The 27,017-nt window shown below is 41.4% G+C and overlaps 1 protein-coding gene across 3 annotated transcripts in view; it reads right to left on the bottom strand.

Moving 5' to 3' along the window:
* The window catches only part of POLR2C (RNA polymerase II subunit C), a 90,515-nt gene that overhangs the window by 48,490 nt on the left and 15,008 nt on the right, over positions 1-27,017 (bottom strand). For all 3 annotated transcript variants that reach the window (XM_033940676.1, XM_033940675.1, XM_033940677.1), the window contains exons 3-4: positions 17,750-17,818; positions 15,891-15,943 (exon numbers count right to left, since the gene is read on the bottom strand). In XM_033940676.1, coding sequence (XP_033796567.1) covers positions 15,891-15,943; positions 17,750-17,818 — 122 coding nt within the window. The remainder of the gene's footprint in view (positions 1-15,890; positions 15,944-17,749; positions 17,819-27,017) is intronic.

Below are 27,017 nucleotides of genomic sequence, written 5' to 3'. Positions count from 1 at the left end.
GATCCCCGTCCCCAGCGTCTTCTCCTTTCCATCCCCCCACCCCCAGCACCCTTCACGCGGTCCAGCAGCTCCCTCCCGCCGGCCAGCCGTGCATTTCCCTCCTTTTCCCTTACCTTTTCTTCTTAAAATGGCGATTTCTATAAGGCTACGAGCTATATTACAGCCGGAGCCTTGAAGTCGCGTCGGGTTGCCTAATAGAAGTCTCCTCCGATGCAACCGGAAACAGGAAGTTGCGTCAGAGGAGACTTTTACCAGCAGGCAACGCAATGCGACTTCAAGGCTCCGGCTATAATACAGCTCGTAGCCTTATAGAAATCGCCATTTTGAGAAGAAAAGGTAAGGGAAAAGGAGGGAGGGAGATAAATGGATGGCCGACGGGAAAAAGTGGGCTGCCGGTTCGAACGCTCGGTCACCGCGTGTTCAAGATTGTTCATTGCCCCGTGCTACCATTCATCGCTCCATGGGGCAGTGAATGGCCTTGTCCTCGAACTTGCGGTAACCATTTTTTGGGGTCACCGTTTTGGCGGGTTACCCGCGGCTAAACGCAGCTAGCCACGGGTAACCGCCACCGTGTCATTCTCTAATAGGGTACTCAATCCATTCTCGTGCACATACTGCAGAAAGACGTCAATTACAGCTTTTGAACAGCTCCTCCTTTTTCCCGGTCTCTGCTGCTCCCTTCAGTTCGTACCAAAGCATGCGAGCACTCTAGAGTAAAAGACAGGAGAGGAAGGGACATGGGGAACTCACTGAAACCAAGGCTCTGATCTGCTTAAATAACATTATAACAGTCAATAATGAAACTGTAATTTATAAATAAACACGCATTGCTACTGAACAATAAAACACATAAAATAAAAACAACAGCTTAAATAAGGATCTACCAGCTAGCCTGCTCTGCAGAGATGAATGGCTACCACCACCATCACCTTGGTGAATGTCCAGAGCTCCATTGCCAGCCCAAAATGTAGCTCCAGAACATCACTGCCAGCCCAAAATGTAGCTCTGAGAACTGGTAATGATTCTCCATGATGTGAAATCTCAGGAAATGTGGGTGCCAGGAAAATTTGAATGTGGAGATAAAATTCAGTCAAATCCAAAGTGGACAGAAACTCTCCTGGCTGGACTGCTGCCACGACAGATTGCACTGTCTCCATCTGAAACTGCAGAACCCTCAAGGCTGCATTGATGTATTTGAGATCCAGGATGAGCCTCCAGTCTTTGAAGCCTTTCTTGGGCACGACAAAGTATATGGAGTAGAGCCGCTAGCAGCACTTTTCATTTAATTGAGGCAGGCAGCCCCCGCAGCAGTCCCGGTGTCCAACGCAACGAGAGGGGTCCTTTGAGGCCCTTTAAAATCAAGGAAAAGCCGCGAGGAGGGAGTCGCCAGTGCCGCCAGCAGCACTTTTCATTTCATCAGAGGCAGGCAGCCCCCGCAGCAGTCCTGGTGTCCAGCACGAGAGGGGGCCTTTGAGGCTCTTTAAAATCAAGGGAAGCCACGAGGAGGGAGCTGCCAGTGCCGCCAACAGTACTCTTCATTTCATCAGAGGCAGGCAGCCCCCACAGCAGTCCAGCGCAACGAGAGGGGTCCTTTGAGGCTCCTTAAAATCAAGGGAAGCCGTGAAGAGGGAGTTTCCAGCAGCACTTTTCATTTCATCGGAGGCAGACAGCCCCTGCAGCAGTCCCGGTGTCCAACGCAACGAGAGGGGTCCTTTGAGGTTCTTTAAAATCAAGGGAAGCCGCAAGGAGAGAGTCGCCAGTGCCGCCAGCAGCACTTTTCATTTCATCAGAGGCAGGCAGCCCCCGAGGCAGTCCTGGCGTCCAGTGCAACGAGAGAGGTCCTTTGAGGCTCTTTAAAATCAAGGGAAGCCACGAGGAGGGAGCTGCCAGTGCCGCCAGCAGTACTTTTCATTTCATCGGAGGCAGGCAGCCCCCACAGCAGTCCCGGTGTCCAGCGCAACTAGAGGGGTCCTTTGAGGCTCTTTAAAATCAAGGGAAGATGTGGTAGACATATCTAAAAGGAGCAGGACATGCCCCTTTTGAGCTTCTTCGGAGCACATGAAGAACCGGAAGCGGACTGTTATGAATTCCTTCCACCATGGGCAAAAGAAAGGCAAAAATCTATCTACTAGCCTCAGGTGTGGGCCTTATGGTTTCCTCATTGCCAAGCTTGGAAAAGCAGGTAACTTTAGGTATACAGTTTGCTTCCCTCTCCTCAGAGGAGCCATCACCACCTCCCCAGCCATTAAGCTTTGTTGGAAGAGTAAAGACACCCTCCAAGGTTGAGGATGTAACCTCTTCCTTACAATTGTCTGATATAACTGGACTTAGTGTTTCAGATCAATCTGGTATGGTGGGAACAAAAGGTTTGACTCCTGTATAAATGGTTGTGGAGCCAAGCCTGAGTGTTCTCCCTAAAGAAAAAGTAGTCTCTTTAAATGATGTATGTTTAACTGTTAATAGAATTGAGTCTTCATTGCAAACTACAGTTTTGAAATTGTGCCAGTTCTCCTCTGATACAGCAGTTAAAATGAATGAGCATGAAACTCAAATCACAGAGCTAGAAAATAAATTAGATAAATTGGATAAATCAGTGAATAATTTACAGAGTACTGCCTTTACTAACATTAAAGATAGTATAATGGTTTATGCCAAGATGGAAAAAATGGAGAATTATATGAGAGCTAAAAATCTTCGTTTCTTAAATTTTCCCATCTCTATTGGAGCTATTAAGAATGTATATGAGGGAGATTTTGCAATATTCTAATGTGGATACCTTTGAGCCTGATAACCTCTTTTACATTCTGAGGGCTTCTAAGGAGGTGGTAGATGAGGGGGAAATGGATAAATTAGTATCGCCAGACAGTTTGTATCTGTCTCACTTTCTTGAGTCCTCTAAGGACACAATTACAAAACATGCTACACTCTTGGTAGCTTTCAAAACAGAACTAGAGAAACAGGTTATTTTGAAGTTGTACTTTACTAAGAAACAAGATCTGTTTTGTGGCCAACGAGTGTTAATATTTCCTGATGTTTCAAAGCAGACTCCGATAGGGGGGCGTGGCTTAGCGCGCACACAAAATGGACGTGTGATCGCGGCGCTCCTCTTACCTAGGCAACGGTTGATAAAAAAAAGTTTTCCCCTTTAAGCCGATTTCGGCGAAAAATATTGGAAAAGAGAGCGGGAGCATGGCAAGCACCCGACAGAACAAAAGCGAAACTGGTGGGGCGGCGAAAAGGCAGAAGCAGGATCAAATTACCCCGAGTAAGGTTCCGCTTCCTGCTGAAGAGTCGGAGGAGTTAAGCAAAGCCGAAGTTATGGAGGAACTGAGGCAAATTAAACAAATGCTGAAAGAAAATGTGAGTAATATGGCAGAAATGAAGGAAGAAATACTGAATATCCACAGACAAATGGAAATAACTAACAAAAGAACAACAGAGTTAGAAGCTAAAATGGAGGGTTTAGAATGTGAAGGAAAAAGATGTAAAAATGACAGTTTGGAACTTATTCAATTGAAAAATCAGCTGGAAGATTATGAAAACCGAGGAAGAAGAAAGAATATAAAACTTTTTGGAATACAGGAAAATTTGGAAGGGAAAAATGCCATACAGTTTTTAGAAAATCTAATTCCTAAAATACTGCAGTTGGATTTCAAACAGCCTTTGGAAATAGAAAGGGCGCACAGGATTCCAATAAAAAATATGGAAAATCAAGGGAGACCAAGACCATTAATAGTCAAGATGTTAAGATACCAGCAAGCAATAGAAATTTTAAATGCTGCCAAGAAAGATAAAAATTTAAATTATAAAGGGTCCAAAATATGGTTTTTGCCTGATTTTGCTAAAAATACAGCAAACATTAGGAAGAAATTCCTTGATTTGAGACCTCAATTAAAGGAAAAAGGATATAAATATGGGTTATATTACCCAGCAAAAATGAGGGTATCTTGTGGGGATAAATCTTTGTATTTTGTAGACCCGGAAAAGCTAAAGACCTTTCTTTCAAAATCAGAACCTATGTCATTTTAGCACAATGGGTGTTGAAATGAAAAGAAAAATATTAAGAATGGTTTGATGGATATTGAACAAAAAGTTAAATGTAAAGAACTATGAGACTTTGGAGTGTTGAAGAAAGAAGAATATGAAATAAAGAACAGGAAATAAAATGGACAAGGGAAAAAGACAATAAAAGAATATAAAGAAGGAAAAGCAAGAAGGATGGACTGGAAAGTCATGAGACTGAACTTTAGGAGATTGAGGGATGGATGGCTGGAGTAAAGAGTGAACAGAAAGGAATAAAGAACTTGAATAATTAACAAAAGGAGAAAAGTGAAGAATGGACAAGATAATAAATAGATGGGAAGAAGAAGAAAGCAGAATGGATAGACTAAAAGGATATTAAATAAAATGACAATTGGCAGTCAAGAGACTTAAGAGAGGATGGATATAGCTAAGAAATAAATATGAAAGTTCAGTTAATTTAATAAGTCAGTAAATGAAAAGTAATGAATGAAAGGACAATAAAAAGAAGAATGTAGAATGGACTAATTATAGACAGAAAAGTTATATGACATTTAGATGCAAGTAAAGGAAAGGAAAATGAATAATATACAAGAAAGATACATAATATGAATTTATTGGTAATTGAAGGAGATGACTAAAAGATCAAATGTAAAGTTTGATTTTGTAATTTTATAGTTTTAAAAGGATTGGATTTTAATTGGAAAAGAGGAAATGTATAAAAAAAAAATTAATTATAAAATGAAAAATTATTTTTCAGAATGAAATAAAAATGTTTATATATAAATAGAAGATAACAATTATAAAATTGTAAACAATTTTTAAAGAAGTATATGAAGATATGGATATTTGTTTTTAGGTATTAAAAGGATGATAGGGGTTGTTGGATTAGAGTGTATGAGATATAGGAAAAATGATACTACTTTATTAAATATATGTTTATGATAGAGTTTTATTGTATGAAGTAAAATATTGGGGAAATGAATTTAAAGATTGGTGAGAAGATAAAGATGCATTAATGGAATGTTAGGAGTTAAATATGGTTATGTGACCAAAGGTTAAATAACAGATAGAAAAAGTAATTATTTTAAAATGGAAAAAAAAAAAAAAGATTTTATGATTAGAAAAGAGATATACTAAGATACATTGTGGAGGGTTAGTGAGTTTGTCTTAAGAAATGATAAAGGGGTTATTAATAAATATTGGTTGCCTGGGGGGGGGAAGGGGAAGTTGGGGTTGCTGTTCCAATGTGTGTCCTTAAGCAGTCATTATATTGGGGGGGAGGGGGGGAAAAGATGGGCTTTAAAGGTATTACTAGAATGATTAAGGAAAAGATTAATAAGGGATTGGGTATTTTAGGGGTAAAAATGTGTGTCATTGAGAGAAGTTCTTTAGATCTTAAATATGAAAGAAGGAAGGAAGAAGATTATGATGAGAAGTTTAAAATATGTCTTTTAAGATATTTTCTATTAATGTTAATGGCCTGAATCATGTAATCAAAAGGAAAAAGGTATTAGCATTTTTAAAAAAGCAAAATGCGGATGTTTATTGTTTGCAGGAGACTCATCTGAATATAAAGGAATCACAGAAACTAATGGGTGGGTGGGTGAAGGAATGTTTTTTTGCTCCAGCAGCAGGTAAAAAGGAAAAGGGGTAGCAGTTCTTATAAATAAAAAGTGTATGGCCAATTTTAAGGTAGTAAATTCAGATCCACATGGAAGATGGTTACATATTGATATGAGTAAGGGAAATAATACCCTGACGTTGTTCAATATATATGCCCCTAATTCAAATCAATCAGAATTTTTTATAAAAGTTGCAGAGTATGTTGTTACCACTGGCTGCTTCTAATTTAGTGGTGGCTGGAGATTTTAATGCTGTAATGGATCCATTATTGGATAAAAAACCAGGTAAAAGTATAAAATCTTTAGGTTTAGATAATTTGGCTCAATCGTGTGATTTTGAAGGATATATGGCGTATTCTTCATTTTAATGATCAGGAATTTTCATTTTGTTCACAGGTTCATAAATCATTTTCAAGAATAGATTATATTTTTATTTCATCACATAAGGTGCAACAAGTGATTAAGGCTTCCATAGATCCTATTATTATTTCGGATCATGCGGGAGTATGGATAGAATTACAATTAGATCAATTAGAGAATAGAAGACCTCTTTGGAGATTTGATAATGCATTGCTTGTGGATGACAAATTTTTGGAAAATTTTAAAACACAAATTAGTGATTTCTTCCAAATAAATTTAGTGGAGGATACATCTATTGAAAATGTATGGGACGCATTTAAAGCGACTATGAGAGGTCATATTATATCTTATTCGGCTTTTGTTAGGAAACAGATTAAAATGCAGTATATAGAGTTAGAAAAAGAAATTAAAATATTAGAAACTAAATTGGTAAGTAAATGGGAACATGAGGTATTGCAAGCTCTTTTGAAAGCAAAAGGTAAATATAATGAATTAGCTTCAAAAATGATAAGAAGAGATTTGTTTTCCAAGCAGACAATGTATTATAGAAATTCTAATAAGGCGGGAAGATTATTAGCGAATTATCTTAAAGCAAAAAAAAAGAAGAACTAATATTAATGGGATAAAAGATGATAATGGTATAATAACAAATCAAACGGATATAATTTTAAAACAATTTCTAAAATTTTATAAGGACCTGTATTCTTCCGAGCCTTATTTGGAGAGGCAAAAAGATGGTAAAAATTTTTTAGATTTAATTAATGGACCTAAGGTTCCTGATCATATAAAACGGAGTTTAGATGAACCTATATCATTAAAAGAATTAGAAACAGCATTGAGATCTCTTAGAGTTGGATCCACTCCAGGAGGTGATGGTTATACAGTAGAATTTTATAAAACATTTCAAAATCTCCTTTCCCCATATTTACTAAATTTATATCAGACACAACTTATAAAAGGTGATATTAAAGGTACTATGGCTGAATCAGTAGTAATTGTTTTGCCTAAGCCAAATAAAGATCCTACTTTGGTTTCGAACTACAGGCCTATATCTTTAATAAATGTGGATAATAAACTTTTGGCGGAAATTTTGGCTTTGAGATTAGCCAAAGCTCTCCCACATATTATAGACACGCATCAGACTGGTTTTGTTGCTAAAAGGCATTCCTCTAATAACTCTAGATTATTGTTTCATATGTTAAATTTATTTAAAAAAAATGGATGAACCGGCTTTTACAGTTTCATTGGATGCAGAAAAAGCGTTTGATAGGGTAGAATGGAATTTTATGTATCAAGCTTTAGAATGGTTTGGTATAGGTTCTGGATTTATACAAATGGTAAAAACATTGTATAGCTTCCCGATTGCAAGATTAAATATTAATAATAGGTTATCTGAAGGTTTTAAATTGCAAAGGGGTGTTAGACAAGGTTGTCCTTTATCTCCTTTGTTATTTGATGTTGTATTAGAACCCTTATTGTTAGCAATACAGCAAGCAAGAGGGATACAGGGTATTCCATATTCTGATATGGAATATAAAATTTTGGCATATGCGGATGATATTTTACTTTATTTGAGAAATCCAGAGTCTACCTTATCTTGTCTATTAGAATTAATTGATATGTTTGGTAAATTTTCAGGTTATAAAATTAACTGGAGTAAGTCGGAAATTATACCTTTAAATGTTCATTGTGTAAAAGGACTATTTGATGATTTTCCGTTCATATGGAAGGAATAAGAATTTAAATATCTTGGCATTCAAGTTAAAAATACAATTGAAGATACCGTAAAAGAAAATGAAAAATTTGTATTAAAAAGAGTTACGGAGTTGTGAGAGCAATGGAACCCTTTACATATTTCTTGGTGGGGGAGAGTTCAAACTATTAAAATGATGATGTTGCCTGTAGTTTGTTACCAAATGAGTATGATACCTATTTATTTTCAGGGGTCCTTTTATAAAAAGCTTAATAGCATTTTAACGAAATTTCTTTGGCTTGGTAAAATACCTAGAATAGCTTTATTAACTTTGCAAAAATCAATTAAGGAGGGAGGGGTAAATTTTCCAAATTTTTATAGGTACTGTTATTTAATATATTCATAAATGATCTAGAAACAGGGACGAAGTGTGAGATAATAAAATTTGCAGATGACACCAAACTATTTAGGGGAGCTCGGACTAAAGAGGACTGTGAGGAATTGCAAAGAGACTTGAACAAACTAGGGGAATGGGCGACAAAATGGCAAATGAAGTTCAACGTTGAGAAATGTAAAGTATTGCATGTGGGAAGCAGAAACCCGAGGTACAACTATACGATGGGAGGGATGTTATTGAATGAGAGTACCCAAGAGAGGGACTTGGGGATAATGGTGGACAGGTCAATGAAGCCGACGGCACAGTGCGCAGCAGCTGCTAAGAGAGCGAATAGAATGCTAGGTATAATCAAGAAGGGTATTACAACCAGGACAAAAGAAGTTATCCTGCCGCTGTATCGGGCGATGGTGCGCCCACACCTGGAATACTGCGTCCAGTTTTGGTCGCCATACCTTAAGAAGGATATGGCGTTACTCGAGAGAGTTCAGAGAAGAGCGACACGTCTGATAAAAGGGATGGAAAACCTTTCATACGCTGAGAGATTGGAGAAACTGGGTCTCTTTTCCTTGGAGAAGAGGAGACTTAGAGGGGATATGATAGAGACTTATAAGATCATGAGGGGCATAGAGAGAGTAGAGAGGGACAGATTCTTCAAACTTTCAAAAAATAAAAGAACAAGAGGACATTCGGAAAAGTTGAAAGGGGACAGATTCAATACAAATGCCAGAAAGTTCTTCTTTACCCAACGTGTGGTGGACACTTGGAATGCGCTTCCAGAGGACGTTATAGGGCAGAATACAGTACTGGGATTTAAGAGAGGATTGGACATTTTCCTGCTGGAAAAGGGAATAGAAGGGTATAAATAGAGGATTACTACTCAGGTCCTGGACCTGTTGGGCCGCCGCGTGAGCGGACTGCTGGGCACGATGGACCTCAGGTCTGACCCAGCGGAGGCATTGCTTATGTTCTTATGTACCATCAAGCCTATATTTTACGTCAGGGTATGTATTGGATCCTCCCAGAACTTATAAATAATGCACCGGATTGGTTGTTTACCCTAAATTTAGTTCATCTTCCAAGTATCAACATGTCTAGAAGATACAGAGAAAATAAGATATTAATGGATACTTGGAAAACGTTGAGGTTTATTAGTAAATTAACACCTATCCCAATAAACAAATCAACTAATCAGTCTTTATGGATAAACTCCAAGATCAAAATTGGCGGAGCTCAAATCCTTTGGAAGAACTGGATTATTGCAGGCATTCGGTCTCTAAATGATGTTATTTCAGAAGGTAAACTGCTGGAATTTTCACAATTGCAACATTGATTTGGTCTTAGTAAAACACAAAGTTTTAAATGGTTGCAATTGAAGCAGGCCATTCAGGTTGGGTTCCCTGAGTGGAAAACATTGAATAATCAATATAGTTTAGAGTTCTTATGTTTCCAAGCAGACTTCCTAGGGCATCAAGCCGCATTGTGGTATAAATTAATATCTGGATATTTGAATAAAAAACCAAAAAATGGTCTAAGAGACATTTGGAGCATTGAGATTAAGCATCAAATTACTGCATCTCAATGGCCATTAATTTGGTCTTGGAGAATGAGATGTACAGTGTCAGCATCTATGAGACAAACTTGGTTCTTTTTATTACATAGAGCTTTTTGGACCCCTACACGTTTGCAAAAATTAGATAGTTCTAAGTCCAATAAATGCTGGCACTGTAATCTGGAACCTGGGACATTGGATCATTTACTGTATCATTGTCCCTACATTAAAAGTTTTTGGAATGCAATTTGGCCACAAATTAATAAATTGATAGAAAATCATGTAGCAATATCATATGATACAGTGTTATTTGGAATGATGATGAGAAAAAAAAGTCAAATTTCACCAGAAAATAACAAGCTTTTATTAGTCATGACAGGGGTTGCCATTCAGCATATAACCAATAACTGGAAGAATCATAGTAACCTTAATTATACATTTTGGTGGAATACAATTTGTCATATATTCAAAATGGAAAGAGCAATAGCAATACAAAGAGGGACATATCCTAAATTTATAAAAATATGGGGGCCATTGACAAAATATTGTAGTGAATGAATAGTAGGATTTCTCTTCTTCTTTTCGTTGTATTCTTTATGGCACATATGGAGGGGGGGTAGTGAAAATAATTTTACATAACATGTTATAATATGGTATACAATAAGTATAAGGTGATTGGAAAGTACTTGAAGGGTGGGGGGGTGGGGGAGGGGATAAAAATATGTTTAGAATATTATGTAATAGATATAAAAGTGATATTGTGTATTCATTAGTTGTAATTCAATATTTTGTACACTTCATGTAAAATATGAAAATGAATAAAGAATATTAAAAAAAAAAAAGCAGACTCCGATAAAGAGGAAGCAGTTTCTATTGCTCAGGCCTAAGGCCTTAGCGGTGGGTGCAACCTTCTTCTTAAAATTTCCCTGTAAATGGCTTATTTTATTTGCAAGTGACAAATATGTGTTTCTGGATCCAGTCCAGTTAGAAGATTTTCTTAGAGATAAACCTTTGCAGACAGTTTCTTAAATTATTATTTGTTTGCTGGACAGCCTAATTGATGATTTAAAGAATGTGCCATATCTCTTTGCCTGCCAAGATGTTAAACTTTGTTACTTTACCTTTTTTTAAGCTTTGGCACTCTAGGCCATTTAATGTGGACTTGATCATTGATAAATTATTGTCTTTGACTTCATTTGATGAGCATTTATATGCTATGTTTGAACTGGATATACTTGTGTTTTTGTTATGTAAATGTAACAAATAAAAAAAAAAAGTATATGGAGTATCTGTCCGAGCGCCCTTCTGGAACTGGTTCTATGGGTTTAATGTCCAATCTTTTTACTTAGAAAAAAATTTTTAAAAAATATATATCTATATCTATATATATCTCAAAGATGGCTGCAGAGGGTGAATTTTAGCGCTAAAAAAAGCTTTAAAAAAATTGGATTTTAGGGGAGGGGGAACAAGGCCCTAACTGCAGAAACAATAAAAAACAGCCTTTAAAGATCCCCACCAATTTTTCCCATACTCTGTCACAGCCTTACTCACAGATCATGTGCTGGGGAATGATGCTACTGCTGCCTGCTTCAGCTCCTCTCAGGTGTAGCTGCTCTAGGAGAGGTCATCTGCTTCCAGTCAACTCCGCCACTTTGCTGGGATCTTCAGATTGCTAGTCAGACCCCCAGACCAACTCTCAACCTCCCCTAGACCTCTAGACCTTATAAAAAACAGTGTGTATGTGGGAGGGTGGGAAGGGGGAGACAAATGCAACCCAGAAGGAACACTATTAGTGCTTGAACAGCTTGTGTTCCAGCCCCTGACTGAGTCAATGGGAGGAGCAAACACCAGAGGAATGGACCCTGAACTGCAACAGGTCCCTAAAGGATATATCTGCTCCAGACAGAATCAACCCTTAACAAAAGGGAACGTTTACTTCACACACACAAAAATGCAACTAGAGAAAAAAAAAAAAATCACAAAACTACCGCAAATTAAAAAAAGAAAACCGAGCAGATCAGACACCTTTCATATTCTCCTGCAGAAAGAGAAACTGAAGGGGGCAGCAGAGACCGAGGAGAAGGAGGAGGTGTTCAAAGGCTGTGATTGACATTAGAGAATGACATGGTGAAAAAATTGGTCCCCGTCACCGCCCCGTCCCACCATCCTCTGCACCGCCCCGTCACCGCCATTCCCTTCACCGCCCCGTCACCGCCACTGCCATCCCATTCACCGCCCCGTCACCGCCACTGCAACCCCATTCACCGCCCCGTCACCGTCACCGCTGCATACATAAAAGCCTCAAACGGGTACGATTTTATATACTTTTCTTTATTTACGTATAAAGGAAACATTCTTTAAAACTTTAAAACTTAGTTAAATATTAGTTAATAACTATACAAAAACAAACACGACATGTACTTTTAATGCTTACAATGTTAGCCTACATGGTAAGTAGACGCGGCCGCTGTACCTAATCGCGGCAAAGATCTCCCTGCCGTGATTAGCATAGTGACCGCGGCTACGGCTGCAAGTCTCCCCTCCCCCCAGCGATCACGACAGGAGGGCACCCAACCCCTCCTGTATGCTTCTCCTCTGATCCTCCTTCCCTCAACCAAGCATCTCTCTCTCTCCCTCCATGAGTCCAACTTTTCACTCTCTGCGCTCTCCCCCTTCCCCAGTGTAGCATTTCTCCTTCCCTCCTTTCTATCCTCCCCATCCATCTTGCCCTCTCCATGAGTCCAACACTTTCTGCCTCCTGCACACTTTCTCTCTCTGTCCTTGCCTCTTCCCTCCGTGGTATCCCTCCTTCGCACCCCACAACCCAACATGCTCTCTCCCCATGCACCATCTCACCTTCCCCTCCAGTGTGTAGCACCTTTCCTTTCCCTCCTTTTCTGCCAGGTTCAGCAGTACCTCTTCTCCCTTCCTTTTACTTCCCCCTTGTCCAGCAGTACCCCTTCTCCCTTCCCTGTTCCCATTGTCCAGCAGTACCCCTTCCCTCCTGTCCAACAGTATCCTTTCTCCCTTCCTTCTTCCCCTCCTCCCCTTGTCCAGCAGTACCTGGTGTACACTGGGCAGGAAGAGAAGCTCCGGCATCAGCGTCAGCTGACTAGCAACTTCCTGCAGCTGCATCTTTTGCTGGGACTCCTGTCTTCGTGTATCCGGCAGATATGCGAAGGCAGGTGTCCCATACGATGGGGGGTTGCTAGTCAGCTGACGCCGGAGATTCTCTTCTTTCCCAGTGTGCAAGATTGCGCCAGCGTCAGCTGATTTGCAACTGCCTGCTGCCGTCGCGTATGCCGGGACTTCTGCCTTCGCGTATCCGGCAGATACACGAAGGCAGGAGGAGTCCCAGCATACGCGACGGCAGCAGGCAGTTGCTCAGATTTTGGGATCAGGTTGCCCAGTTGCAGTTGCCCAGATTGCGAGTTCGGGTACTAGACTGTGTATTCCTGTAGACCCCCCCCAACGGCCCTCCCGACAATCGCAGCAGAAGGGTACCCAACCCCTCCTGCCGGTCCTCCCAATGGCCTCCCCTAAGATCGCCGGCAGGAGGGTACCCAACCCCTCCTGCTGGACCCCCCCCCAACGAACCCTCCCACCCCGGAACCCCCTTAGTCTTACTTTCCAAGTTGGACCGGACGGCTCCTCACACGTATGGCCAGCAGGCTTGCCTCCATCCAAATGAGGCGGGCCCGCCCCTACCCTGCCCAACCCACAGGATCCTAGGGCCTGATTGGTCTAGGCACCTAAAGCCACTCCCGCTATAGGAGGGGCCTTAGGTGCTTGGGCCAATCAGGCCCTAGGATCCTGTGGGTTAGGCAGGGGAGGGGAGGGGCGGGCCCGCCTCATTTGGACGGAGGCAGGCCTGCTGGCCAGACGAGCGAGGAGCTGTCCGGTCCAACTTGGAAAGTAAGACTAAGGGTGGTGTTTCGGGATGGCGGGGTTTGTTGGGGGAGGGTCCGGCAGGAGGGGTTGGGCACCCTCCTACCAGTGATCATAGGGGATCATAGGGGGGCTGTTGGGGAGCTGGCAGGAGGGGTTGGATATCCTCCTGCTGCGATCGTCGGGAGGGCCGTTGGGGGGGGGGGGGGTTGGGGTAGGCAGGAGGGGTTGGATATCCTCCTGCCGCGATCGTTGGGGAGGGCTGGTTCTGTCGGCATGAAGGGCTGAGCACCTTCCTGCCGGCGATCGTCGGGGGGGGGGGGAGGGGGGCGGGTTCTATTGGCAGGAAGGGTTGATCTGACAAATGCAAGTTGGATCGAGAGTAAATGCGGCAACGTGCGAGTTGGATCGAAAGTTGGAGGAGACAGACAACATGGCGGAGATATCTAACACCCGGTCACGAACACGGTGAAACACAGGTAAATAGCGGTTCCTAGAAGGGGGGACATTGGCCTGCGGGGAAAAATCTATTCACCGTTTTTGCGGGCGGTGAAAGGATTTGTCCCCGCGTCTGCGGCGATTTGCTAATGAGGTCACCATAACCCGCAGCCAAACCGCAGTCACGCAGCGGTTCGCTGCGGGGATCGCTCCCCGTGTCATTCTCTAATTGACATCTTTCTGCAGTATGCTCACGAGAATGAATTGAGTATCCTATGGTTCTGGATACCATCCCTACTGCACTGGAATTACTATTACTTTTACATATGAACACAGTATACTGAACATAGGCCTAGATTCACTAAAGATAGCGACTCAATTGCTGTTGGTCGATTTTCTGGCCGATTTTCAAACAGCGTTTGATTCACTATCAAGTTTGCATGCAAATGATTTGGTAGGGGGGATGCCCACTCCCTCCTGCCCCTCCCCCACATACCTTTAAGACGGGAGCAGGAGGGGTGCCCCGTCAAACCCTCCTGCCTGCTCCTGCTGCAATGCGGGCCTTAAGCCCCTCCCTGGTGCGTCATGTGATGCACAGGGAGGGGCCTAATGCTCTGACTGGCTAAGGCACCTCGGGCTCCTCCCTTGGGTTCCTCCATAAGGAAGTCTCTGATTGGCTCAGATGCCTCAGGCTCCTCCCAAGGGTGGAGCCTGAGGCGCCTGAGCCATTCAGGACCTTAGGCCCATTCCCGTGCATCACATGATGCATCGGGGAGGGGCCTAAGGCCCAGTGTCGTCAGGGAGGAGCCAGAGCAGAAGGTGTTTTCAACTTCCTGCTCCCTACTTAAGAGGTACGGGGAGGGGGCTGGGGCCTTTTTCTTTGGGGGGGGGGAGTATTTGCTGGAAGGAGGGAGTGCTGTCATCCAGATCTGAGATACGGGGAGGTTTGGAGGGGAGCCAGGGAGCATCCCTCCTGCTGATTTTTATAGAAGTGCGGAGGGGCAGTTCAGTTGGTGCTGGTGGGGGTGGGGTTTGCAGCGTCAGAAGGAAGTGGGCATATCTCCTGCCTCTATTTTGGTACTGGGGGTCATCATCGGGTAGGGTGCAAATCACATTTTTTTTAATGGGGTAGATATTGTGCATGTGTAACATATGCACACCTGTGCCATTAAAAAAACAGCACCAAACAGCTGAGTTGCAGGAGTTGGCTTTGGGGCTTCCCCAAACTGGCTCAGCGCATGTGTCAAAGTCAATCTTCCAGTGACTGATTGGACAGGATTGTGGCAAACCTCTGCGTAAATCATATGCATGCTAATTTGTTGGAACATCGGTCACTGTTTCAAAATTGGCCTACAGTGACCTGCCCAGTCTCAGCAACCATGTTTTGTGCATCTAGCCCAAAGGGTTAGTTTGTAGCAGTCCATCTACAAATTATATCTGTATAGAGAAAGGAAAAGAAACAACATATGGAAGAAAAAAATAAACAGGAAGGCACAAAAAGGAAGAAAGTTTGACGCGCTTTGAAGAAATCCAAAAACATTGCTTCTCAGCTCCGCAGAAAACTGAGAACTGATGGTCAGGCGGGAAGGCACCGACGCATGTGCGATACGGGCAGTCTTGAGACTTTTGAATAAATTTAAAGCAACAGTACATTTTTGCACTGTCCGTATCGGGGCTCCATGGATGACGTCACACATCTGTGAGAATATACTGCCTGCTTGTCCTGGGATAAAAAGATATATACTTGCAATTGGTGACAAAGTGAAATTTACTTGTCAACTAAATATAAAATTGAATGCGCTGGGATGAGGTGTTGAAGTTGATGTTGCAACATATCCCCACATGAAAAGCTCCACCCTCTGAAAGTGATTTAAAAGTTAAAATAAGCCATTTTCCACACAAAAGAATATAAAAACTTACCCTGGAGTACTGCATCTTATCTACAATATCATCACTAGTGAGAGGAATCAGTCCTGGTAGAAAAAAAACCCAGCAGTTACAGAGAGAAAGTGAACTGCAAATTCTCAGTTCCTCACCAAACTTGGTTAAGATCTTATACAAGAGTATAAATAAGAGCTGTCAATTTTGGAATCAGAGTGATACATAGTAGGTGGGGGGAGCAATTTGACATAGAAAATGTTGTTAAGTGTTGCTTACTGGCTGTAATCCAAGACCACAGGGAACTGTTACTCTTCATAAACATATCATTGCACTGGTCTCCACTCTGCAGTTGTTGGATGAATGTGGCTGTAGACTGACCAAATTTAAACACCCATACTTTACCAAGCAAATGCTATTTGTATCCAATCTAAGCTTCTGAACTGAGGCATCAGACAAATACAGTTGCCCATACAACAAATGGCATGAAATATGTGTGATGAATCAGTTGTAGACTGGCCTAGTGGTTCAGATGGGCAATTACTACTGGTGAAATTCTGTGCAAAATTTTTGAAAATTCTGCACAAGAAGTCCAACAGGGTCTGCAGTGCAAAAATGGCAAGCGAGAAGCAAAAAGAAAACTGCAGACTAGTATGTACAAGATGCAGGCTATGTTTATTATACCAAATATTTAATGCAGTTAAATGTTACCACCTTATTACAAACCAAGAGACCTGACACGGTCCATGTTTCATAGAACACACCTTTTTCAGTGGTTCATGGTTGACGAGGTTTGTAAAAAACCGCAATAAAATGGTATAAAACAATTGAAACAATACCATTTTATTGCGGTTGCAGAATTCCGCCAGGAATAGGTAATGCTGCACATTGCTGTATAGAAAGTTCCTGATTTGATTTCCACTTTGAGACCTCTGCATCTCAGTGTTGGCTAGGGCTAGAGATGGTGTGAATGTAGTAGTCACAGCATCCATGAAGGAAGGAGGATGTTTATTGAAGGAAATGAAGCCTAGATGGTCAGTCAAAGCCTATGGTTTTAAGGCAGTGGTTCTTAATCAAGGCACACCCAGCCAGTTAGGTTATCAGCATAAGAACATAAGAATTTCCACTGCTGGGTCAGACCAGTGGTCCATCATGCCCAGCAGTCCGCTCACGCGGCGGCCCTCTGGTCAAAGATCAGCGCCCTAACTGAGACTAGCCCTACCAGCACAAATTCTTGTTCAGCAGGAACTTGTTTAACTTTGTCTTGAATCCTGGAGGGTGTTTTCCCCTATGATAGACTCCGGAAGAGCGTTCCAGTTTTCTACCACTCTCTGGGTAAAGAAGAACTTCCTTACGTTTGTAAGGAATCTATCCCCTTTCAACTTGGATAGGGTGAACAACCTGTCCTTATCTACTACGTCTATCCCCTTTAGTATCTTGAATGTTTCAATCATGTCCCCTCTCAATCTCCTCTGTTCGAGGGAGAAGAGGCCCAATTTCTCTAATCTTTCGCTGTACGGCAGCTCCTCCAACCCCTTAACCATCTTAGTCGCTCTTCTCTGTGCATGTTCACTTTGGAAATCCTGAAAAAACTGACTGGCCTGGTGTGCCCCGGTTTGAGAAGCACTATTTTAAGATTCTGAAGGGAGTAAGGCTAAGTGGTCCATGGCTCAGGATGGTTACTAAAGTGTCCCCACTGAATATATTCTAGGGGTGGATGAATGGTTGTGGCGGTGGTAGATGCCTCCAGTGAGTGTCCATATGCAAGAGTTATGGTAACAAATTCTAGCCTGGTTCTTACTGAGCTAAAGAGAAACTTTCAATTCCAGAAGATGATATATCGGTTGCATTTCTGGAATCTATTGCACAGATGATCCTAGACAGGCACAGCTATGACTCACCTACTCTGTGTGCAATGAACTCATCATGGAGCACTGATGAATTGGCATCTATTTGAACCCAGTCTATGGCTACAAACAGAACAGAAAGAGAAGGAAATCAAATGGCAGCGAGAAAGAATCAGCAGCTATTTTAGAAATAACTACTTGGTATCAGTTTGATTTTGATTAATTGCATTTCAACAGCATGGCTACAATAAAAGATAAATATATCATTACTTAATATGGGAGCCACTCAAGGATTACATGATGAGTGGCAGCAATTATGTATGGTAAAGCTCAGGAGAGACAGGCATGGGGGTACCAAAGAAATTGCTCTTTTTTCAATGTTTATTACTTATTAAACTTTCTGAATATAAAGAGATTAGGTTCTTACCTTGCTAATATCTTTTCTAGTAGATAGGTATGTCATTCTGAACAGTAGGGTATTCTCCCCATGCTCACGAGCCATGCAGAAAGAATCCATTCCAGGTTTTCAACTCCTCCTTTTTCTCCAGAGGGCTCTGTTGCCCCTTTCGATTTGTACCTAAGCAGGCGATAACCCCTTATAGGATCATATAAGAAGGAGGGGTACGGGGCAACTCCTCAAACTACAAATCTGTTCTGCTCTGAAAGAATAACAAACAGGTTAAACATTTTAATTGAAGCATTGAAATAACCATAGTAATCAGAAACATTTTGGAGTTCAAATATTCCCCCAATGTGTTACAGCAAAGATCACTAGTTCTTAAACCTGTCCTGGGAGATCCCCAGACAGTTGGATTTTGAAGATATCCCTTTTGCTCTCCAAGTCTTGTTGCCGGTGACAATTCTCTCCAGAATACTTGGATCTTCTTCATACCATCTTAGGAACTGGGTCGCAACCTCCACACATTGTTGCTTGTGCAAATCAGTAAACTATTTGGGAACTCATCATGCACAGACTTTCCTGTATCCCAAGTTATCATGCATTATGGCAAATGCAGATCAATAACTGATATCCCAATCTGAAGCCAATCGAGACACTTATCTATTGGTCTTCTCTAATCAAGGCACAAAACTGGCATGAATTAGAGGTAAAAGAGCCTAAGGATTCCATCCCTGATAGTTTTGCAGCAAAACAAAGTGATTTGAAGGATACGGAAAATTTAGCAAAAAATTTTTTGGGACATCCAGGATGGATGCCGCAGCAGCATTTTGATGCCAATAAACGGCTTGAAACAACTTAACTAAAAGTAAAGTCAGAAAACCTAATTTTAGAGGTTGAGTACCCTAGGGGATGTGGCAGAAATCTTCAAAAATAGGTTTTCCAGACCCTCCCCCTCAATTTTGCCCATAGGCTGTAAAAGCCTTACTCACTGTGACGTGCTCTAAAGGTGTTGCAGCCTGCCTCAGCTCTAAGCTGGATCTGGGAGAAGAATCCTTGCTTCAATCAGCCTCCAAACATTGATATCTTCAGACTGCCAGTTAGACCAAAGTCGGATTCTCAACCCCTGAAGAACTGCAAACGTGAAAGGGGGGGGAGGCAAAATTGCAGCCGGCACCCTTAAGAGATCCACACAGCCCTCTGTGGATGACTAACAAGCCTGCTTAAGCCCTTGTAATTCAGCAGGTGAGCTCAGCTACTAGGGATAAGGACCCCGTAAAGTTCCATAAACTTTTCTCCATAAAGTTCCATAAAATTTTCTGCAGGCTAGCCAAACAGGTCCCCAAGGGATTAACCTATCAGCTGCAGATCCAGTCTGCTGCTTCTCCACACAGGCAGAGCTTTCTCCCACACTGGGGATACGACACAAAAACCACAAAAGATACAGAAAATAATAAAAATATACAGAGAAAGATCAGACACACACCTTGTGGCTCTTGTTCAAAAGGAAAAACTGAAGAGGGCAGTCGAGCTCTCTGGAGGAGGAGGAGTTGAAAACCAGGAATGGATTCTTTCTGTACGGTTCATGAGCGTAGGGAGAATAACTTACTGTCCCAAATGACACACCTATTGCACTAGAACAAGAAATATACATATTAAAGAGGTAATTTTACAAGTGACTTAAATGTAGGAATAAGAATCCAGAAAACTTTTGTGTTTTCATCTCAGGCTCTGGAAAACTTTTGTGTTTTCATTTTTCATTTCCAACAAATGTTGTTAACAGTGGACTCTCTTCTTAATGCAGTGGTTTCCAAAGTTGTCCTGGAGGAGCACTTAGCCAATCAGTCTTTCAGGATATCCACAATGAATATTCAAGAGAGAGATTTGCATGCACCTCCTCCACTGCAAGCAAATCTCTCTCATGAGAATATCCTGAAAACCTGAATGGTTAGGTGTTCCACGAGGACAGCTTTGGGAGCCACTGATTTAAAGAATGCATACCATGTGAACTGTTTTTCTGACAGGGTGCGCATGCTCAGTGGTTCGCACAATAGTTTACGCAAGCACCCTGAAGAGAAGAGGGTGCACTAGGTGCACAAAACCCAGATTTTGTAAAGGTAACCCATATTTAAGCGTGATCCTGAGATGCTAATAATTACTGATGTTAATTGGAACCAATCAGGATTTGTTTGTGCACCTGGCTGCACACTATTCTATAAGGCAGTGCGCTTAACTCCCATAGCACAGGGCCATAGCAGGGGTTTCTAGAAATTTGCTCTCAAAGTTATAGAATACTGGGTCATTGCACCCAACTTGGGCTCAGTCATTTACACCAGGTTTCACCAGGCATAAGACTGGCACTCAGTTAGGCATGAAATCCGTATTTAAGTGCGCTTTCTATTAAGGGCGCCCTCCCTTTACAGAACAGCGCTGATTTGTTTTTCAGTGCCTAATTTGATATGGCATTTATAGAATCCTGCCCATAGTGCACACTACCAGCAGATGACATTCATTTCTTAAGTGCATAGGACACAGGGCCAACTCAAAGGGTTATAGCTTCCTGAACCAACTTTGATGGCTGCACCCCTGCCCCCAAAGCTTAAGCTTTCTCCTCTTCTCTCTCCAGCCTCTAGTCCAGTATTGCTCCCTCCTTCTTCCCCTATGACCCTCTAAACATGGTCTTCCCTCAACTACTTCCTGCCTGCAATTTCCTGCGGCGAGACATGGCAGAGGAAAGACACAGGCCAGGTGTGTTATTGTTACCAGCAAGCATGGTAATGTTTAGAGTGCCATGGGGGAAGAAGGGAAGGAGAGGGAGCAATGCGGGACTAGGAGCTGGAGAGAGAAGGGGAGAAAGCTTTGGACCACATGACGTACTGGCAGTGAGCTCATGGACCAGGGATTTTGACACCCTTTATCTCCAGCATACTGGGCCAGAGTGTCACCTAGCCCAATGGTTGAGAAGGCTCTGATAGCACGGTATTCTATGGATTCTAGAAGAGGCTTATAAAACTGCCCCGAGTACATGAATATAAAATTAGGCCCTAAAAACATATGGCATTTGCTTCTGTGTTATATATCTGTAGCTGTTCCTAGGGGCAGAGAATGGGTGAAACAGGGTTGTGATCAGTATTATTAGGGTGGTCCAAAAAAATCTAATTTATGGGACAAGACCTCCACAAGTCTATTTTTGTTCTCTGTCTGGACACTGTTAATTGTGCCAAATTATAAGCCTTTTGGTGAACATTTAGAGGTTGCACAACAATTTTTAATTTAATACATAAAATGCAGGTTCAGAATTTATATTAATTTTCCATCAAAACCTGAATTGTGAGCAAATGCAAATGGAAAGAAGTTAAAATACATACTGTGTTACTTACAGCTGAAAATAGGCTTGTTGGTCATATGATTTGTTAAGCATTGTTCAATGTTCAGTGATGACTGGTGACTAATATCATTATTTCACAGTAAATACAAAATGTTTATGTGCGAACACTGAATGGTAATCCTCCATTCAGTCAGTATTCATCAGTGTGGCTTTGGAGCAAGATGGATAGGTCTCTCTGTGCTTAGCAACAAGGCAGAGGAACTGCTTCTATTCCTCATTCTTTGTGAGATTTGAATTACTACATTAAGACAATTGCTTTTTTAGTGGATTCGTTCACTACTGTCATTGATGATGCTGCTTCAAATACTAGTAGTTTGGCTTATCTCTCCAGTTTGCAGATTATCTCTCCAGTTGAGCCTTTACTTGTCCATTTGTATCAAAAATACAAAAGAAGACATAAGTTCTCTTTGTTATACATGATGTCAGGTTGATGAGGCCAAGTGACTCAAGAGGGCAGTGGAGACGTTTTACCGAACTTGTGGATTATGGAAGCTGAAGGTTTGCCACCATCTTGGACTTTACTTCATTGCTTAGTCTGTCATCAAAAAGGGCCAGACCAGCCAAAATTTCTGACAAGTACCATAGATGTCTGGTGAATGTTGACACAGCTTTGGAAACAGCCTTGTTCAGATATTTCTGGCGTTCTGATAGCAGAAGCAAGTCATGGGTGGTGCTTCTACAGGAAAAGGTGTTTCATGCTAGTAGCGGATGTAGACGAGGCTAACAAAAAGAACCAATTCTTTGATGCCCTGCCTTTCTCTGGCAGTAAGAGAGAACTGTTGCTGGAACAAAAATATCTCAATACTGTAGATGGCCCTGGGTGCTCGAAATGATGGCTTTGCACAAACACAAAAACAAAAAAAAGCATAAGTTAAGCCGGTTAACTTACACTTTTTTTTGTTTTTGTGTTTGTGCAGCAATTCCCTGATGAAGCTCGGTTGCGAAACAGGGAGCCCTGTTGGAGACTGTGGAGATATACAGCAAGTGGCGAGGAGTTTGTAGCTGCTGTGCCTGGCTCAGGTTCCTCTGTGCGGGTTTTTTCATGCTTCTACACCCCAGCATTATGATGAAGACTACTATGAACACCATGTTTGCAAAGATAGGTGTGATGTGATTTTGATATACTATAGAAGCAATTGAAGTTTAGTAATATATTCTTCCACTTATCTTGGAGTTTTTGACCAAGGATGTGTTTGCCTGCCTCAAAGTTGGTATTTTGAGAGCGGCTTGTCTATTTGGGCAGTGTTTTTATACCCTTCTAGACACTGAGGTCTTTTCTCCATTTTTTGTGCATGAATGTCCGTAGTGCTGGGTAAATACTTGAATGTAATTTAAGAGTATTTAGTTTTTGACATCCTTTCTTGTTTTGGAGTCCTTTGAGATTATGTCATGTTTTAACTATCAAATTACCCAGATATGTTAAGGACAATAGTATTTTATTTGACACCTGGAAAACCTTGAAATTTATTAACAACTTAACAGATATTCCAGTAGAAAAATCCACGTGTCAATCCTTAAGGCTAAACTCCAAGATTCAAATTGGCGAGTCTAGATGATGTTTTATCAAATGGGGAAATGCTTGATTTTTCATAACTGCAACAATCATTCGGTATTTTAAAGTCTCAAATTTATAAGTAGTTGCAGTTGAAGCAGGCCATTCAGAAAGGGTTCCCTGATTGGCGCAATCTAAAAAATCAATATAGCTTGCCGGTCCTATGCTTCCAGACAGATTTGCTAGGGCATCAAGCAGCCAAGTAGTATAAATTAATATCTGGCTATATGAATAAGAAACCAAGAACAAGTTTGAGAGATATTTGGAGCATTGAGATTAAGCAGCAGATTTTTGCTACTCAATGGCCACGAATTTGGTCTTGGAGAATTTGGTCTTGGAGGAAGTTTGTCTCAGCATCTCTGAGACAAACTTGGTCTTTCTTGTTCGTCTACAGAAGTTAGATAATTCTAAATATAACAGATGCTGGCACTGTCATCTTGACATTGGGACATTGGACCATCTGTTGTTTTACTGTCCTTTAATACTTAGTTTTTGGAAGTCGATATGGGGACAGATTAACCCTGTACTGGAGTCATCGATCCCATTGACATATGATGTAGTCATATATGGGATGTTATTACATCTTAAACCCCCTTTGGACCAATATAAAAGCCGGCTACTCCTTATTATGACTGCCTTAATTTTCCTTTTTGGTGGGCAAATTTATGCCTCTGCTACAGGTATAAGAAAATGAATGCTGATATGTTGGGGCATAGCACATTATTTAATTTGATTTGGGGCCCATTGACGTCTTTTATTACTTCATTATAATTGTCTTTTATCTTTAGTTTTTTGTGGAATTACACACATATCCAGGGTAGATGGGAGGTTGGGGGTATATCTTTGCTTTGTTATGTTTATATGTCTACAGGTTATAGAAGGGAAGGGAGGGGGGTTATTCTTTATACATTATTATTGACAGATTATAAGTGCTTACTGTGGTGAATTAATGATTGTATATATATTGTTCTGTACTTTTGTTGGCTTGAAAAATTAATAAAGTTTAAAAAACAAACAAACCAGTCTTAGAGTTCTGAAAGATATTCCATGGTCTCTTCCCAAAAGAAGTATTTCCTCCTAACCCTGACTGTACTGGACAGCGAAAAGAAACAAGATATCCAGTAATACGGAAATGTCTGAGGTAGCAAGCAGGCTTATGAACATCTGAGAGGGCAGGCTTCAAGAATGATGTACTTATTTACTAGAAAGATTATGAAGGTAAGTACTTTCCTTCTAGTGCAATAGGCACATTATTCTGGAACATGTGGGACGTATCGAAGCAGTTTCCTAGAATCTAGGGCAAGGCAGGAAAATGAGCATGCAGAAAGTATTGAAGATCTAAGTTGGCCGCTACATCCATTATATAAAACTTTGTGAAAGTATGGAGGGAAGACTATGTGGCAATCCTACAAATTTCTTCAGGGGAAACCGCTCTAGACTCTGACCAAGAGGAAGCTACACTCTTAGTGGAATGGGCCTTTATGGCTACTGGAGATTGGTTACCACTGCCAATTTAAGCTGAAGAAATGATCATACGAATCCATCTAGAAATGGTCGCTTTTGAAGCTGGCCTGCCGGCCCTGGTGGCTGGTGCCCCCTAGCACAAAGAGATGATCCAACAGGCGAAACTCATTCATCACTTCCAGAAAACAAAGTAACACTCTGTGAACATACAGCAATTTCAGGGTCCAGAGAAGAGTGCCCAAAATGGTTAAGGGGCTGGAAGAGTTGCCATACAGTGAGAGGTTAGAGAAACTGGGCTTCTTCTCCTTTGAAAAGAGGAGACTGAAAGGAGACATGATCGAAACGTTCAAGATAAAGAAGGAAATAGACTTAATAGATAAAGACAGATTGTTCACCCTCTTCAAGGTGGAGAGAATGAGAGGGCACTCTCTAAAGTTAAAAGGGGATAGATTCCATACAAACGTAAGGAAGTTCTTCTTCACCCATAGAATGGTAGAAAACTGGAATGCTCTTCCGGAGGCTGTTTTAGGGGAAAACACCCTCCAGGGATTCAAGACAAAGTTAGATAAGTTCCTGCTGAACCAGAATGTACGCAGGTAAGGCTAGACTCAGGGCACTGGTCTTTGACCTATGGGCCACCGCGGGAGTGGACTGCTGGGCACGATGGACCACTGGTCTGACCCAGCAGTGGCAATTCTTATGTTCTTATGGTGTCGCTCTTCTTGGACCCTGAGGGTGTGAAGGCTGTATGTTGATGTCTAACTATTATGAGTGTTTTATTGCGAGCTGCTCTGTTAAAAGCGGGTGATAAAAGAATAAAAACCAAAACCTAGGGACTACTTTCATCAAAAATAAAGTGAAACCCTGAGAAAGGGTTCCCTGCAGGATAAAACTTGCAGTTCAGACACCCATGGTGCTAATGTGTCTGCCACTAAAAACGCAGCTTTAAGCTATCACTGACACCTTCTCCAGGAGTTCTGGTGAGAGCTCATAAAATGAGATTAAGACTCCATGTAGGAAAAGGCTGATGTACTGGAGGATGCAGACGTAATGCTCCCTTCAGAAATCAGGCCACATCTGAATGAGAGGCCAATGTACTTCTATTAGTCTGGGATCTGAAGCACGAGAGACCCGTTAGCTGTATTTTGAGAGACCCTTCACAAGCCCTCTGTGAAGAAAAGCTAAAACCAATGACACTGGTGAAGTGACTGGGTCCTCACTCTTCTGGGCACTCTAGCCTTGGAAGCACTTCTAAGTCTTTGTAAAGACAGCCAAATTGACTAATTCTTGGACTTTAGAAGAATGGCAACCACCACCTCTGAATAACCTTTGCTCACACTAAGGTTTTGTGTGCACTCAAGAGTCAAACCAACAAAGAAAAAACCTGAGAGAAGAAAGCTTCAAAGTATATTGCTTGAAAACACAAAAGCTTACATCAGCTAATGTGTGATTGAATTGGATCCAGTGATCAACAAGGGGAGAATCAATCTTTTGAGTTTTAATACAGCTTAAGTGTTCAGCGATGCAAATTTTCACAGCCCTTTTAGTTTGGCCAATGTAAAGTTTGCGACAGGGGCAGAAAATGCCATAAATCACCTGCATAGAATTGCAGTCAGTTTTATGACGCAATTCAAAGTTGATATTGACGTTTGGAATGAGAACACTACTAGTATTCATAGAGAATTGACAGTATTTACATTTTACACAGGGGGTGTGTCCAACTGCAAAATCAGTTGACATGTATAGAGGGCGATGTATTAAACTTTCACCCAAATTTCTACTTCGTTTAAAAGCAAACCTAGGCATATTTTTAAACTCAGGGTGAAATCCCAGTAAATGCCAATGATGGCCAATAATATTCTGTACAGAAGTAGAAAGCGGAGAAAAAGGAAGCACACAAGTAAGTCTCTGATCAGAGTTATCCTTAAAAGATTTAGGAAGGAAGGGCCATTGATGCTCAGCATGGATCGCGCTCTTGGCAGCGCGTTTAATTATTTGAGTGGGATAATCACGTTGTTTAAATCTGTGAGACATGCAAGTGATTTGGGTTTTAAAATTCACATCGGAGGAACAAAGCCTCTTAAGTTTTAGCATTTGTCCCATGGGAATGCTATTGCGTAATAATTTTGGATGATAGCTCCGATAATGAAGTAAAGAGTTGGTATCAGTAGTCTTCCGAAAAATAGACGTATCAAATTTCCCATTATCATAAAATAACATCCAGAAAACTAATAGATGTCGGATGACATGTCATAGTGAAATGGATGTAATGACTCAAGCTCAGATTGGGACCCTAGCCAAATAACAAAAATGTCATCAATGTATCTCTTCCAGTCAAAGATCTTAGAGAAAAATGCAGAAGAATAAACAAAGATCTTCAAAGGAAGCCATAAATAAACAAGCGATGAATGGGGCCACAGTGGCTCCCATTGCAACGCCTTTCTTTTGGATGTAAAAGATGTCATCAAATTTGAAATAATTCCTGTTAATTACAAAATCAGCCATAGATTACAAAAGATCC

Source organism: Geotrypetes seraphini, chromosome 4, assembly GCF_902459505.1.
Source record: "Geotrypetes seraphini chromosome 4, aGeoSer1.1, whole genome shotgun sequence".
NCBI classification, from domain to species: domain Eukaryota; kingdom Metazoa; phylum Chordata; class Amphibia; order Gymnophiona; family Dermophiidae; genus Geotrypetes; species Geotrypetes seraphini.
The sequence above is the reverse complement of the archived record's forward strand: the minus strand, read 5'-3'. Positions and strand labels throughout refer to the sequence as shown.